Below are 17377 nucleotides of genomic sequence, written 5' to 3' on the forward strand. Positions count from 1 at the left end.
TTGTGAGTCTTGACTAGAAAATGAATAACTATCTTAAGTTTTATGTGTGTATGTGTTATATAACTATTTCCCATCATATGAAACAAGCTTGGTTGAAAATATCATTGAAGTTTGGTTTATAAGAAGGACAATTTTGTAAATATATTTTGTGTTAGTTTCTATCTAAAATCCCTAATGGATTTTATCTTAGGTCCCTGGACACCCACTCACTGACATAGTCAATAGAACTGGGAAACTCAGTCTTTCATACTGACCAACATTGAGCTCTGAGCCAATGTTATGAACTGTTACATATCTGACCTGCACAAGGACTCTTATATTTGCCAGATTGGGTTGATAATGACTTTTTGTGTAACATACACAGTGGCCAGCTCATGAACAGACCCACACACTCCTCTCACTTCCTAAGACTCAAACAGAGACAGCTCTGCACTGGTTAGTGTTCCATCACTGTGACAGACACTTGAGGGGTTTTGTCTCTTTTTATGCTACAGGATGGAGCCCATGTTCTCACATGTTCTAGACAAGTGCAGCACTACTGAGCACACCCCTTACCCTTTGTTACTATTATTTGATGACAAGGTCTTGCTAAGATACCCAGGTTGATCTTGAGCTTGCAATGTATCCCAGGTAGTTTTCTAGGTTTCAGTCTAAGATGAGCTGGATCCATTGTTGTAAGCCTGAGGTACAGCATCACAGTGGTAGGAGCATGTGGCAGAAGCAGCCCTTCTCACAGCATCCAGGAAACAAAAGAAAGATAGAAATAAGTAAGAAATGAAATCTAGTTTTTCAAGATTCCTTCCCTCACTGTGATGTGATATACTTTCTCTAACAAGGTCACACTTGTAATGCACATAGAGTGAATCCATCCATTGATGAGGCCTGAGCACTAATAGTCCAATCGCTCGTCAATGACTAGATCCACCAGCTGAGCAATAAAATTCCCCAAATGAGCCTTTTGTGGGGAGATTTCATATGCAAACTATAACCAGCTCCCTGAAGGTGGAGGCAAACATTCTGGATCTACTGTCTAAACATTCATGTTCTTAGTTTAGTGACAAATGCGAACCATGAGACATCATACTGAAGATACATTTGCCTTAATGCTAAAAATCTTTTGCAGAAAGAAAATGATCACCATAAGAAGCATAAACCAAACACTATCCATTGTACAACCAAAGCCACATGTCCTGTAGTTTACCTATATGCCTTGTTAGATTAATTCTCATGTTTAATATGTCATTCAAGAAATTTCTTTCTGTGCCCAATTTGTGTAAGGAGTTTTTATATGCTATGAAAATACTACAAAAAAGGCAAGACATCTGATCCTATGGAATACATTGTAGAACACAGGCCATCAAATATATTATGTAAAGTGTAAGAAGAACAATTATTTTAAGCTTGACTACTGACCTCCATACACATGTGCTCACCCCTGACAGACAGACAGACAGACAGACAGACAGACAGCACAAGGAAATGACTTATGATACACTCTGTTACCACGAAAGCCAGAAAGAGAGTAGTTGTTAGATGAATTTGTGAATGGCAGATACCCTTTCCCCAACAAAAGCAAAATGCAGGTGCTTTGGAGCCTGCCTTTATTCTGAAAGTCAACCCTGTTCCAGTGTACAAAGACTCTTCCAATCCCTAAACTGTGATGTATGAAACAGGGAAGATTTGGGATGTCTTTTAGTGATTGAACTAACAACCTTTCAAATATTTTTCCCATAGATTTTTACAAGATACGACCCCCCTGAAACCAAACGGGAGAATAGCAACTTGTTTTCCTTATTGTTTCTGATCCTTGGGATCATTTCATTCATTACATTTTTTCTTCAGGTAAATATTTATTTTCACTTCATTTGCTCGGGTAGCTTTATAAACATATGTATTGGTCCTCATGAAATCATTCCTCCTATACCATGAACAATGAGAGACGGATTATTTGTCATCCTCTGACTCTATCCTCACCTTCTCTTTCCCATCCAATGGAAACAGTGATGTAATCACACTGAACAGATTGTTCTGTGTGGTATGGAAATGGAAAGTGAGAACTGAAGTATAATCTTCCTGGTAAACCTTGGATACTTCCTGTTGGTCAGTTGGAGTGGTCAGAGAAGTATCTTCCTATATTCCAAAACAAATGAACAGTCAAACAAACAAATAAATAAATAAAACTCCCTCATTGGTCACATTGATTTTTAAAGATTTCAAAAGCTTCTCATTCAGCAGTTACAAAAGGAAAAAAAAGTCAGTAATGGGAAAATGACATTCCTAAAACCCCTAAGAAACATATACAAGGTACTTTGTAGTCTGCAGAGCACTTGGCTGAAATGCAATTGCAAAGGGACTCAATGTCCTTGCAGTGCAGTGTGGCAAGGCGTACAGCATGGATGCTGGTGTTAACCATGGGTTTAAGACTCACATAGACACATGGTTATGTGTCCAGCAGTTTAGTCTGTCTAAGCTGTTTTCTTATCTGTAAAATGGGTGAAGTGTTGCTTCTTCATAACTGAGAGAGTTTGTGTGACAAAGTATTCAGACTTATTTGAGTTATTATATAACTACTTACCGAGTAAAAAGGTCAACAATCAATTACTGAATACATCAATGATTATTCTATATGTCATTTTCAGTTAAAACTACATAGGTTCTTTATTGAAATGTTCTAAGAATATATTACTATTTTAACAGCCCTTGTGTGAATACTCTTAGCAAAACTAAATTGGTGTCTTTAACTCATTCTAATACATTGTTCTTAATGTGCTAGGAATACAAAACGAAACAAAAAACAGTGTTTCTTCACTAAATAGTTAAAAGATTCATTGTGGAACTTGACCTTAGTCCACTAAATGAGACACTAAATGAGACACTAAATGAGTGTCACGGGTATTTGAAAATGTACAGTTGCTCCATGAGAATCTGGAGGAGATTGGAAGGGAAGCAGTCTTTACCTGGTCACTTCTGCTTTGACAGTTGGGATGGTGACGCAGAGGGAGTGAAGACAGTTCAGTCACAGTCTAGATATGCTGGCAAGTCTGAGTCACATGGCTGCACACCCACATTAAGAAGTCAGTGGCTCCATGCACCTCCTCTGTGTAAACACAGTCCAGTGCTGGAAACTGTAGCCCAGTGCCCAACTGGTCACCTAAGGAACAGGCAGGGAGCACAGCTGAGGGCAGGAGACTCCCGTCCTGCTCAGGACTCTCAGGTCTTGATTCTCACTGAGTAATTGCTGTTTTGGTCCCTGACCAGTGTGACATGCTCAGTGTGACATGCTCCATGTGACATGCTCAGTGTGACATGCTCTCGTTCTTCTCAGGGCTTCACATTTGGCAAAGCTGGCGAGATCCTCACCAAGCGACTCCGATACATGGTTTTCAAATCCATGCTGAGACAGGTACGTTGTACCTGGGGTGAGTACGATGCCTCTTTTGTGCTCTGTAGACACAGATTGTAGGTGCTCAGGTTGTAGGGTGCTTAGATTGAGATCTTTTATTGGTCACCCTCAGCCTCCGTTTACATAAGGTCCTGCTGACTATTTGCTGCAGGCTGGTATGAGGAACTAGACTATGTTGAGACAAGTGTGTCTCCTGATGATTCTGCACCAGCCTTTTTATCTCAGCAGTAAGAGGCAATGGAAGCAGAAGTGGTCCTCTATCCTTTATCTTAGCCCAAAGGTTGAGAAATGTTAGAAAGAACCTTCTATGTCCTTATACCCTCTGTTATCTTCTCTCTCCTGTGTACTCAGAACATTTTGTCATGACTGTGTACCTGGAGATCTTTTGCACTCTTCTTGCCCAAATTCAGATTCATTTTTATGGCTCATTCCTCACTGTCAAGATTCTTTGCTGAGGCAAGACTAAAATAGTGTAACCCAAGTGACAATGTTATTAGCCATCGTGACTTAATATGAGTGCCGATGATATTCTGTACATTCAGGTCCTGAACCACTGACAATAATGTTAGCAGTCCCAATCAAAGTGAGAATCTTTAGCAATCATAAAAATGTTGTATATGACATTTAAACTTCCCTGTTAAAATTACTAGCAGAAGTGTCCAAGTTTTTTACATTACAATGTGATATTGTTATTTACAAACTTTTTGAATCACATTGATAGCATCGTAGGACACCTGAGACTCATGGGCTATAGGTTGGATATGTCCAGAAGCTGTCCAACAAAACTAGGATGTAACACAGAGGTAGAACCTAGAATCCATAGGGCCCCAATTCAATCCCCAAACTGGAAAAAAAAACTAGTGAGAAATACCAGGTTTTGTGTTCAAATTTCCAGAAGACAATCCTTTTCCATGCTACCTACTATCACTTATGTCTTTGTAGAAATAGCTAACTAATGATAGTCATAGTTGAAACAGAACCTGATGGCTGAGAGGGCACTATTTTATGGGAGTCCCTCTTCTTGGACTCTCCTGTCAAGCCACATCCATCTTGCTGTCTTTAAGATAGGGTCATTTGTACCTAAGTTTACCTTAAACTTGCAGTATAGCTGAGCATAGTATTGAACTTTATCTGCTAAGGTTTGGGGATCACAAGCTTTTAAGCCATATTCATAGCTAGATTCTACTTAAATAATCTCAAAGTTGACCTTGGTACAGCACTAAAAGCCCCATTACCCATCAGCCTCCAGACTAACTACCAAGTCCATTATCCTTTGAGAGCTAGGTGGATGATGGTTAAGTATGGACAGTACAAACTGCTCAGCAGAAAAGACATATCAAAGCCACTGTTTATAATGTATAGTACTAACATTTGCAAGGTGTTCAAATCTGAATGGTCTTCAAGGCTGTCACATGCCAGTGGGGGAACATAGGACTAGGACTTACTAAAATGTCAATTATATAGACTATAAAAGGTTAGAGCCCTTTATTTTCTAGCTTTTCAAAATAAAAAAATTAATTACTTTGTTAATACAAATTATCAATTCAAGTCATGTCTTAGAAACTAAACCTATTTGTGACAGGCATAAATTCATAATTAAGAATTGCAGTATGTTCATTTTAAAATATATGAGGATGTGAGATAGCTTAGCCATTAAGATGTGTGGCCTAAATTTGATCTCCAGAGTCCACAAAGTGGAAGGACAGAACCCCAGCTCCCGTGAATCGTCCTCTGATCTCCATACATGGGCCATGGCAAGTTCATGTATCCAACACAAACAGTCTATTACTAATAAATATAAAATAGGAAAACATAAGAAGTTTTACTAATAAGATCTCTTATTATGCTGCATGTGCATTTTAATCTAGACTTTTTTATTTGTTTTTAAATCAGTTTATTATTCTGCTCTAACTAGAATTAACTATCTGCTGGTTTATCTTTTCTCATCTCATATTAATAAATGTTTCAGATGTTAATATTTCCAAACAGGCTTACCTCATACCTATTCTTTCTCTCTCTCTACAGTGACTCTTCAGTCTGTTTAATGTTGCATCAGCCTCCTAGCTTGATTCAACTCCTACATCCACACCCTAATCTAGAGACAGCCTGGATCCTTCAGGGGAAAGTCTGTATATAGTCTTTACTGATGCCAGAGGCCATCTGTGGGAAACACCCCCCACCCACATCACAGAGGTCATCTTCAGGGCACTGTAGGAAACTGCACAAAAGTTGAGAAGGAAAGTCTCAGGGGAACCCCAGTAGGACAAATTAAGCTACATACAGGGTTTCACAGCTTTTTCACTTCTGTGTGAGCAGATCAAGTGTGGTGGCCTCAGGCTCTTTGTAGGCAGGATGTCTTTCTCCTCTTAGATTCTTTCCTTCATTTTCCTTCCTTCATTTTGGTTTCTGTTCACATGCTGCCTTGGAAGGACTTCCCTTGTCTTTTCCCTACTCTGTAAAACAGCACCTTTCCCAACAACCTGTCCTTCTCACCCTGCTCTTTCCCCCCATCGTGTTACTACTGTCTGAGATAGTATGTTCTCACTCTCCTGTGCCTTCCAGCTCTAGAAGGAAGTCTTGAAGACATCAGCAACTTTGTCATCAGTGTTCATTGTTCAACACTTAGAGTCGTGCTTTAAACAATGTTGAGATGAAGACAGAGGAAATAATCTATTTTTGTTTGTGTCTTAAGTCCCTTTCTTGTCTGAAAGCCAAATGCAGAGGATGTGTGAGCTAAACAAAAGTGTCCCTGCCACCGTCCTCCTGGAGCTAAGGTCTTGTAAGTAGGACTTCAAGATAACAAATCTCTTTTTGCCACAGGATGTGAGCTGGTTTGATGACCCTAAAAACACCACAGGAGCACTGACCACCAGGCTTGCCAACGATGCTGCTCAAGTGAAAGGGGTATGTGCTCCCTTTCTTTGGATTCAGTTCTATTTTAGGCTTATCATACAATTGAGTTCTTGATAACACGTGTTAATGGTCACCATTTTAAAGACACTGCAACTAGCTATCTGTATTAATTACTTTTCTATTGTTGTGCTAAAAAACCGTGACCAAATGCAATTTATAAAAGGAAGAAGTAATTTGGATTTAAAGTTCCAGAGGAATAAGGGTAAGCCATGCAGACAGGTGTGGCAGTAGGAAGAGGAACCTGAGATATCACATCGACAACAGCAGGCACAATGCAGAGAAAGAGAACTGGAAGCGGGAGGAGGCTCTAAACTCTCAAAGCCGCCTTCCTCCAGCAAGAGGAATAATTCCTCCAACAAGACTCTACCTCCCTTAACCTCTCCAAACTGTGCCACCAGCTGGGACTAAGTGCCCAAATCCCTGAGCCTTTGATGGACATTTCCCATTCAAACCACCACTAGTTCTATCCCACAAATATAGCAAATATGTTAAAATTCAAAAATTATATATCATATAACATAGATTTCTTTTTGTTTGCTGTGTCAATCTTGACATGAGGAAGATTGATATGAAAGAATAGTTACTCAGAAAAGGAAATGTTCTTGGTGTATCCACCAGAGTCACTCTGTTTTCAGTGTTCAGTTAATATTTATAATTGATGTTGGGAGAAAAAAAAGGGTAGCATCTTTGTTGTCTAAAACTTAATGGATGCTACAGTTCAGTAAGAAACAAAGAAAATGTTCTTAAAATTATACTGAAAAAAAATGAAAAGCACATCAAAATTGTAGTTCGGGCAGAAAGATGCTTTGCTAAACTATAAAACAGTATGCTCTTACCTGAATCCCCAGGTGATATAAACAGTTAAATCATTAGGCTTTGACATTTTAGATGAGGTGACTGTTTCGTTTCCAGCCTATTTTATGGCAAAAGTCTATCACACGATGCTGAACTTGAATGGCATACACTGTCTTCTGTGTGATTCTGTCTTGAGTTCTGCCTTCCTTATGCTTCAGTCTTCCTGAAAGGTGGCAATATACATCCTCCGCTGTTTAATAAGTGGGACCTGTGATGAGTAAAGTTACAAATTTCAGTGCACATAGAACCATGAAACTGCAGCATAATTCTTATGAGTTCCTGTTTCGTGGGGTTCACTGCTTAAAGCAAACATATAACAAGACCCATGACACAGACACACGCACATACACCCTAAGTGAACAAAGTGGACACGTAGTGAAGTAATTTTTAACTTCCTCAGACGGACAATTGTCTTGCTCTTGTAAAATCTACACAGCAGATCATTTTATCAAAAGGTAACTGGGTGGGGGTCAGAGGGAGGTGGTAGGACCAAGGGCTTCCTTGTTTATGGAAGAAAAGCTCCAATTATGTGATATTAACAATAGGCCTGGAGTATGCCTCTACAGAAGTATTCTAATCAGAGCAAGTATCAGGTACCTGAGGTTAGACCATGTATATATCTCATAGCAAAGAGGATAAAAACACTAGATGAAGTAAAAGGAAGTCATTTTTTTGTGGTCGGCATCATCTTAGGGATTGGATAGGAAGCTATTGTTAAGTGTTAAAATGGGAGTTATGTGGCTCTTATATGAATAACTGCTGAGAAAAGCAAAAGTAGAGTAGAAAATCTGTTACAGTCATCTAGGAGAAGTCTCCTAGAGAGGTCATAATAAAAGCAACAAAACAGCTGATTCTGAGCATACTTTAAAGGTATAGTCCACAGAATTTCCTGATGAGATTAGATGGTTGATTTGAGAGGTAAGATTGTTGAGTAAAATGTTTGGCCTGTACAAATTGATAAAAAGATGGAGTTGTTCTTTAATGAAATTGGAATCCTATTGGAGGACAAGAATTGGGGAAGAATTGAGAACTCTGTGTATGACTTAGTCATGATGCCTACATTAGATGACCAGCTGGACATGTTAAAGAAGCAAGGCATTTTATGTGTCTAGAGTTTAGCAGAGAAGCCTAATTTGGAAATACTCAGTTGTAGACTTTTTTCAGTGAGATGGTAGCTTTCAAGGACATGAAAAGATGGTCAAGAAATCTTATGTGAAGAAGTCTTGAGTCCAGAGGTCTCAGGGATGTGAGGATGAGAACAGGGAGAACTGGGGTTCAAGACACAGAATAATGGTGTCCTGGCAGTGAAACTGAGAAAGTGTTCTAAGTGACGAGACAGCTGGACATTTGCCCTGTGTACTAATGGCTGTCCTATGGACTGTCAAGTGTGGTGGGACAGAAAGCCTGATAGATGTGGTCTTCAGGGGAAGAGAGAGCGACCACAGATGGAGACATCCTTAAAAGACTTTTTGCAAAATAGAAAAGCCAAACATCAAGGAATTTGTCATCTCTGGAACTATCTTAATGATAGTTTGTAGTTCAAAGCAAGACCTCCAAATGCCTAAAGGCTTACAAGCCAGAGCCCTGTCTCTGCTGTGCCCATGGAGGTGTGCTGGGTGCTTCTGTCCCTCAGTGGCTTGCTTCTGTGTAGGATTGTAGACTTTGACAAAAGAAGCATCCCTTAGAGGCTAAGCTGCTTCCTCTCACTTTCACACGAAATGTGCAAACAGAAAGCTGACTTTTCACACCCCTGTACCTTTTGACCTATGCCCTGTGCCCAGTTTAGCAAAGGGTCGCTTCATTGTAAGTTTGGTGATTACACCAAAACCAATAGCTACACTGTGGTATCCGGCCTATCGCTTTCAGCCCTGTTTCAGTTCCCTAAAAGCTTAAAGTATATAAAGGCTTCTGGGAGTCATAGTGCTTTCCCCACTACGTCTCAGTCTACTGATTATGTCAGACAGCTATTAAATGATGTGGGAAGCTTTGCTGGTGTAGAATTCAGAATGGAGAGGAATCTTTGGTTACTAATCAATAGATCTGCTCAGTTTTGAAGTTGGGAGAGATTTGTTGAAAGGGACAGAGATGGTCACTAGCCAGCCTAGAGTACACATGGTAATCTTTACTGAGACCAGCCAGTCTTGTTCAAGTGAAAAAAATTAGGACTGGTAAAGGACGCGTGCTATTTGTAGAGAAGTTGGATCTGGAGGGCAGAATAAGGATGCTAGATCATACAAGGTACCTGTCGTGGGCTGCACTGCATGGAGGTGTGCTACACTGACTAGATTCACTGCTAGTTTTGAGTTGCATAGGAGTGACAGCCATGTGGCATGAAACCTTCAGAATCCTACCCGAAGGCTCTGCTTACTGTAAATTATGTTCCAGAACTTTCAGATCTGCATTTTTCCAAGAAAATAAGTGTATAAAATTATAAACAGTTTCATAGCTAGATGACCACTATTCCCAGTTTACTATAATGGTTAGATCTTTACATTCTGATTTGCTTTAGTCGTCATGCTTTGGTGCATGAAGAGTTTTTTTGGTAGTGAAAGATTATGGAAATATAAACTGGCACTTTGGGTTATTATTCTACACTTGTAAATCATGGGGAATCTTCATTTTAGAAACCAAAAACGTTGTATAAGAGCATCTTTCCTTTTACTTCATAGGTGAGAAGATTTTCATGAGAAGCAGTTCTTATTCTTAAAAATATACTGGAATGTATTTTATAATACAAACCATGTCTCCACTTTTCATTTTTAGGCTACAGGGTCAAGGCTTGCTATTATTGCCCAGAACATAGCAAATCTTGGAACAGGAATTATCATATCCCTAATCTATGGCTGGCAGTTGACGCTTTTACTCTTAGCAATTGTACCCATCATTGCTATAGCAGGAGTGATTGAGATGAAAATGTTGTCTGGACACGCACTGAAAGATAAGAAGGAACTAGAAGGTTCTGGAAAGGTAAGTTAAATGAAATATGACTGATCACTAAATAAAAAGAACATTCTTTCCAGTTGCGTGTGTGTGTGTGTGTGTGTGTGTATGTGTGTATGGTGTTCTTATGGGTGCACATGTATGTAAAAGTGCACATGCATGTGTGTGCATATTGTGTGGGAAAACACCCTAGGCAATGTTTCTTAAGTTTGGTCCAAGTATGCTTTTTGAGACATGGTTGGTTTTTCATGTTTGAGATATGATCTCTGCACCCATCCCTGTGCCTCCAGAACTAGGATTACAAGCACATGCCACCAAGCATAGCTGAGATGTTTCCCTGAGTTCTAGAGGTCAAACTCGGACCCTTGTGCTTGCAAGGTGTAGCTGGAGGTATTAGAAAAGAGAAGATCCAGCTGGCTTCCGCCATGTTCCCACACTACTGCTAGCACCGCTCAGGTCCAGCATGGTTCCGCAGCCTTCTGTCTCTCCCCCACCCCCTGCCCACAGTGACTGGTCACTGTGTTCCCAGCTCTGGTTCCCTTGTCCCTGGAGCTGCTAGTTCCTTCATAGCCATAATTCCCCAGTTGTCCCATCTTCCAATAACACAGTAAATCGATGCTTAAAGTTATTAACCAATGGATTTGTATAAATATATATATATGTATGTATATACATATATATATTACATTATTGTATTATTTTATTACATGTAATTATATATATTTATTATATATAATCATATATATATTATATATATATGTGTATATATATATATACACATATATATATATTCTCAATAAATTTGCCTGCACGATTTAGAAAGTTATCCCAATTTTCCTAACCTTTAGATTTTTTTTTTTTAGGGTTTCTAAACTTTATTGGCTCAATAATAAACAGCAAAGAAAATGTTAACTATCACTCTGGGGGCATCATGTAGACGTGAAAGCTACCCTTGGAAAGCACTTTTAGATTTCATGTCTACCTATTTACTTGAAACCACAAGGGTCTATGTCTGCTGCCTTTTTGCCTTTCTCCTCTCTCCTGCTTTTCTTTTCCAGTCTCCCTTTCTGCCACCCTTAGCTCCGCCTCCCTTTTCTCTGTCCAATCACAGGCCTCCCAGATTGGACAGTGAAATTTCTGCCACAGCAAGGCAAGTCCTTTACCAACAGAGCCATCTCCTTAGTCAATAACAATTTTTGTTTGTTTGCTTGTTTGTTTTAATGGTTTTCAAGACGGATGTAGCCTTGGCTGTCCTGGAACTCATTTAATAGCAATGTTTATTACACTTATCTCAAGATTAGAATTTGAAGAAAAGTGGAAACATATCCTTAGTTTCAAAAAGGGACACCTCCTTTTCAGGGCTTTGTTTCGGGCTGCTGTTTTCAGATCCCTTTCTTCTTATCCAGCTCTCTTCTTCTTTCCTCTTTACCTCTTTTCTTTCCCTGTTTTAATAATGGTTTCTTTGCTTCAGCTGGCTTGCTTCTTATGGTTAGGTCAGCTTGCTTTCTTGTAGAACTACCAGCCTCGATGTGGCATCACCCACGATGGGCTGGGCCCTCCTCTATCAATCACTAATTAAGAAAATGCCCTACAGGCTTGCCTGCAGCTGGATCTTATGGAAGCATTTTCTTAATTGGGGCTCTCTCTTCTCTGATGCCTCTACTTTACATCAAATTACATAAAACTAGCCAGAACACTCTCACTAACTTCCGTTCTCCCTGATTCTTTCAAGCAAGCTTAAAGCCACCCTTGGATTCAGGAAAGTGGGCCCATTTTATTATGGATAAGTGGGGAGATAGATTCAAAGTGGAAAAAACCCCAAGCTTACTGTCTTCTCCATTTTGGATTACATAATCTAGTCAGTTTGGATTATTCTGCTGCCTCAGACCATTTACATCCCTGCTCAAGCCCCCTGGAGCTCTGCAGACAGCACAGGTCCTTTACTACCTCTCCTTTTCCACTTCATTGTCCCCCCTCTTCCTGTCACATCTGTCTTCCTTGCCCTCACTCTGTTCTGCACGCTCAGCTATTTATTTATTTGTTTATTTATTTATTTATTTATTGGTCATAGCTCAACATCGTGTGGCATTTACTTAGTTTCCTGGAAAGTGCTTTACTCTTTACACTAACTCTATCAGGTTTGCTCTGTTATTATTTCATGCTACGGGTAAGGCCACGGGACACACAGGCTAGGCCTCACTACTGTAGAGCCCATCACTCCTGGATCCAGGATTGCAACTGAACCTGTGGTACTCCAATTAGCCTGAAATCCCAGTTCTGTTACAGTGGAGCATCAGATAGCAGAATGAGAGAAATGTGAGCTCAGAACAGGGCTGCCCACTGACATTCCAGATACCAAGAAACAGCAGGGATCCCAGCAGGTGAGAGGGCTGTGATTTCCAGTAAGCCAGGTGTGTATGAGCCAAGCACCCCAATATATGAAGGTTGAGGACAGTCTCAAAGACACTAAAGACATGTTGTCTCTGTGTATTCTCAGATTTGGGGCTCTGTTTTCATCCGTTCTTTCAGGGAAACGCTCTGAGTAGCATTAGTGTTTCCTAGCCAAGGACTGTGGAGTTGAACCTCTGGTGAGGAGGTCCCAGGAAACCATCACTGGGAACTAGCTAACTCTGGGTCTAGCTATGGTCTGGCATCAACCAAGGCACACATACTGTGCTACACTTTGCAGTGTGCTTTGGGTTTGAGGTCCTGGAGCAGATGTGAGGTCCTGCTCATTTCCTGTCTTTGTGGTGTGATGTCAGAACATGCAGATAAACTCTACTGTACCTATGGTTGGGGCTTGGCAGTGTTCTATCACATTTTTGGGGCTAATGAACACGTTTTGTATAGTATATGTATTTATCCTTTTACTATTAAATTCTAATCAAAGCTTAGTTTATTTGGGGCAGAAAGAGAAGTACAAGTTTATTTGTGAGAAACATATTTTCTTTTCTTTAGAACAGCTAGACACACACAGCCCCTTCCAAGGAAGCATCGCTATTTACTTTTCTTTGAACTTAAAACGTCGTCCTTCTTGATAGTTTGACTGAGTCTTTATTGAAGTTGTGAGGCTATGTCTGCTACTTAATGCATTCCCTAACTGCCTCATTGTGCATCAGGATGAGGAGGCTGCACTGCAGAGAGACTGGGGTTCACACAGTAAGCAAGCTCTGAGCTCCCAGCTCTCATTTGTATTAGGCTGCACATACACTCTGAAGCCCTCACAAGCACGGCACTCCCTTCCCTAGAAAATGAAGACTAGGAAATATTTCTTGAAAACCTCACACTATAATTGACAGGTAGAGGTATTTATTTGTTTGTTTGTTTGTTTAGTGTGTGTGTTGTGTACATGTTTGTGTACATGCGTGGCAGTATGCATGCCTATGTGCATGTCAACTGAAGCCAGAAAATGACTTCTGACATTCTGCCCTATCGCTCTCTGCCTTGTCTTTGCTACAAAGTTCATCTTTATCTTTAACTGAACTGTGTTCGTCATTTTTGCTAAGCTGATCAGCCAGTGAACTCCTGAGATCACCTCTTTCTGTCCCCTAGTACATTGCAGGCATTTGAATAACTCAGGTATTCAAATAATTAAAAATGTTTCTGATGTGTATAAATGACATTGTCTTTGGGGAATTTCATTAAAGGTGACTATCTCCTCCAACTTCTTACCAGACATACTTTTAAAAAGTCACTGTATATTATTTTTGAAATGTACAGAGTTTATAAAATATTTTTTCCTAATTACTTTCTTTGTGGCTCTAGATCAGAGAAAACTAGTCTTTATTTTTAAAATAAGTGTCTTAAGAAATGTGTTCTTGCCGGGCGGTGGTGGCGCACACCTTTAATCCCAGCACTTGGGAGGCAGAGGCAGGTGGATTTCTGAGTTCGAGGCCAGACTGGTCTACAGAGTGAGTTCCAGGACAGCCAGAGCTACACAGAGAAATCCTGTCTCGAAAAACAAAACAAAATAAAAAAAAAAAAAGAAAGAAATGTGTTCTTTTTTTTTGAGTTGGTCTTCAAACTGACTTTAATTTACTATGAAATATTTGTTGTTATTATTGAAGTAAGATAATTTCTGTAAGATTCAGTGAGGCATAAATGAGATTTCACAAATATGGCTTTTAAGTAGCAAATTGCACTAGGTTACTAGAATATGTCTTTAATGGAATCGTTTTTTTTTTTTTTAATCAGTGAAACCACCACAAAGAGACATAGTATATTAACCAGTATCTTAATTTTCGTTTCTAAAGACATGCAATTTTAAAAGAACTTTAGGAACCTTCTGATCTATATTCCCCCTTTCAGATGAACTAACAAGAAGGCATGGTGTTTATGTCCCATGGCTGGTACAGGTGGAAATGCTTTTGTGTGTCCTAAATGTACTTGAGGCTTTCTACATCCCTTTACAAAGGATGCAACAGGTGGTGATGGAATATTGTCCTAGCTAAATAACTTTGGTGGCAGGAAATTCACAACTAAATATTTAAAAAGCTCTTGAAAAAATGGATATATTATGTTCATTAAAAGGTAATACATTCGGCAGCAAGATAGTGGTGGTGCATACTTTTGATCCCAGCACTCGGGAGGCAGAGACAGGCAAATCTCTGAGTTCGAGGCCAGCCTGGTCTACAGAGTGAGTTCCAGGACAGCCAGGGCTACACAGAGAAACCCTGTCTTAGAAACCAAAGCAATAACAAAACAATGTCTTCATTAAAAGACAGTTTATTCTCCTTTACCTATTACTCTCACTATGAAGAATGTTTTCTAAGGAAATCATTCACTACAAGCAAATGTTTATGTACAAAGCAGTATTTATTGCAATGTTATTTGTTGTAAAATAATTGAAGCCTTTGTTAGTAATACCTACCTGGCTACAATGTTAAGTAGCCATTAAAAACTTATTATTAATATATACTAAATACGTTTCAAAAATACTGTTGAAATTGGTTAGGCAAAAGATAAAATTCAGTCTCTATTTTAAGATGTGTATGTTTAGAAAAACATATAAACTACTTTGTAAAATACACTTGCATGTAATTATCCATCATTTCCTTTACTCTTTGAGCATCTTTCAAACTTTATTGAGTTATCATGAATGAAAGTTACACAGAGAATAAGGGATAAGTATCATAATCAAAGTTACATAAGTATCACCTCCACAGAGGACAGACTTCTATGAAAGATGTGGTGGCTTTAGAAAAGTGTGTCATGGCTTTGTGCTCTAGTTTCTTTTTCTGTTTAGAGTACAAGATTCAGTCTCATAAGTCACTATTCTTCATACGGAAGATAGCTACTGGTAAGGCTAAAGGATACATGAACAATAAATTATGGTAGGTTAATGCTACTAATTGTAGAATTCAAGTTAGTTCCTGTGTTTGACTTTTCTCCTGATAATGGGTGATCTTTTACAGATTGCTACAGAAGCAATTGAAAACTTCCGCACTGTTGTCTCTTTGACTCGGGAGCAGAAGTTTGAAACTATGTATGCCCAGAGCTTGCAGGTACCATACAGGTAAGACACCTAAAGAGTGAGTGGGCCAGGGCTCTGAGGAGATTTCCAAGCAGGACTTCAGTTTTCAGGACTGCTTTTGCCAAAAGGCAGAATGTACATGAAGAAAGTACTAGAAGGAACACCGGAGATTGTCAAGAGAGAAATGAAAGGACCTGAGCTTAGTCAGGAGCATCTGTGACATAAACCCATGAAGGCTGGTGACACATGGGAAGGGAAGGAAGAGAACAGCTGCTAATGGTGTCCAGTTGGGATAATGACTCTGCTATTTGCTGTATTTGGGGTGAAGGTTCTCTGTGAACATGAAATTGGAGGTGTTGTGTGAACCTGAGGGGGCTCCTGAGGATATTTTCTGTTCCGTTCTAACCTGGGGGAGACCTTCTATTCTCCCTTTACTCCAGGAGTACTATTAGGGCTCTAAAGGGTGACCAGCCCATGAACAAGACCAACCTTTGAGTCCCAGCTTCTCCTCTAGGACAAGGGACGAACTAGACCTTACTGAAGTGTTTCCAAACAACTTTGTCACAGTCATGCCAGACCCCCTTTTCCTGGGAAAAGTTTCCAAGTGTCAAAGACAAGAACAAAGGTAGTGGTGGGTTTAAACAGGAGTAGGAAGGTCAAAAGTCTGTCCATCCCCACCCTGTCCCTGCCCACACCTCCACACCCAAGTTGTTTAGAAATTCCTGGAATGTTAATCCTTTGTAGAGCCTTCCCTGGCTCCAGACAGGTCAGTGCTTCTTCTCACAGCACAGTTCTCAGGAAGTTCCTCCACTGCATTGATAATATGCAGCTCATCTAGATCCCCACATGCAAGGACATGCCTGCTCCCCTGTCACCCACAGCTTGAGTGTGCTGGGTAGACATGTTGAGAGGTGTCCTGTGCAGCAGTGTTGTGTGTCCCACAGTGTGGGAAAGAGAAGGATCATTCATTTGAGAATGTACAACAGGCTCTTCTCAGAGTTCCAGGTCAGTTATCTTCTATCAACACACTGAGATGTAGTAATCCTACAGTAAAGATGAAGACAGCACTGGGTCCCAAATTCACATAGTTAAACAAAAGGAGATCCAGCTGAATTTAGAAATGGAGTCCACAGTATCTGTCACGCCTGCGTGCCTCACTGCCAACCCATAGTAAGCTGCATGAACGACTGAGCAATGGACTGAATTTGAATTGTCTTCTTTCCAGAAATTCTCTGAAGAAAGCACATATATTTGGGATAACGTTCTCCTTCACCCAGGCCATGATGTATTTCTCCTATGCTGCTTGTTTCCGGTTTGGTGCCTATTTGGTAGCACAAGAACTCATGACTTTTGAAAATGTTCTGTTGTAAGTATTATGTTTACTTGTATAATTTAACCCTGATAGTAAATCTAGGATGAGAATTTGAATGGTGAAGTGTCATATAGAGCATTTGATAATTAAGAAAGTAGCATTTTTACCTCTGAGTGACCATATGGTAGCAATAATACTCCACATTTTATCAGAAACTTTTCTACCTGATAAGTTATGCCTCCACTGGTAAAAGTTAAAGCCAGGTTAAAGTATACACAATAGCAGCTTTATTGGGAAGCTGTTCTCTGGTGGGCAAATTCACTGGGCCCAATAAAAAAGGCCAGGAAAGTCACCAAGGGAAGGGAGACAGAGAGGAAAAAGAAGAAAAAGAGAGAAAGCATTTGTAAGCACAGAAAAGGAAAAGGGGGAGAGAAGATGTGTGTGTGAGAGAGAGAGAAATAGACATAGAGAGACAGACACA

At 39.9% G+C, this 17377-nt stretch overlaps 1 protein-coding gene across 2 annotated transcripts in view; it reads left to right on the plus strand.

Moving 5' to 3' along the window:
- The window catches only part of Abcb1 (ATP binding cassette subfamily B member 1), a 144806-nt gene that overhangs the window by 116061 nt on the left and 11368 nt on the right, over positions 1–17377 (plus strand). For both annotated transcript variants that reach the window (XM_028776061.1, XM_028776059.1), the window contains 6 exons: positions 1735–1842; positions 3326–3403; positions 6224–6307; positions 9935–10138; positions 15526–15626; positions 16810–16950. In XM_028776061.1, the coding sequence (XP_028631894.1) occupies positions 1735–1842; positions 3326–3403; positions 6224–6307; positions 9935–10138; positions 15526–15626; positions 16810–16950 (716 nt within the window). The remainder of the gene's footprint in view (positions 1–1734; positions 1843–3325; positions 3404–6223; positions 6308–9934; positions 10139–15525; positions 15627–16809; positions 16951–17377) is intronic.

Source organism: Grammomys surdaster, unplaced genomic scaffold (assembly GCF_004785775.1).
Source record: "Grammomys surdaster isolate TR1022 unplaced genomic scaffold, NIH_TR_1.0 264, whole genome shotgun sequence".
Taxonomy (NCBI): Eukaryota; Metazoa; Chordata; class Mammalia; order Rodentia; family Muridae; genus Grammomys; species Grammomys surdaster.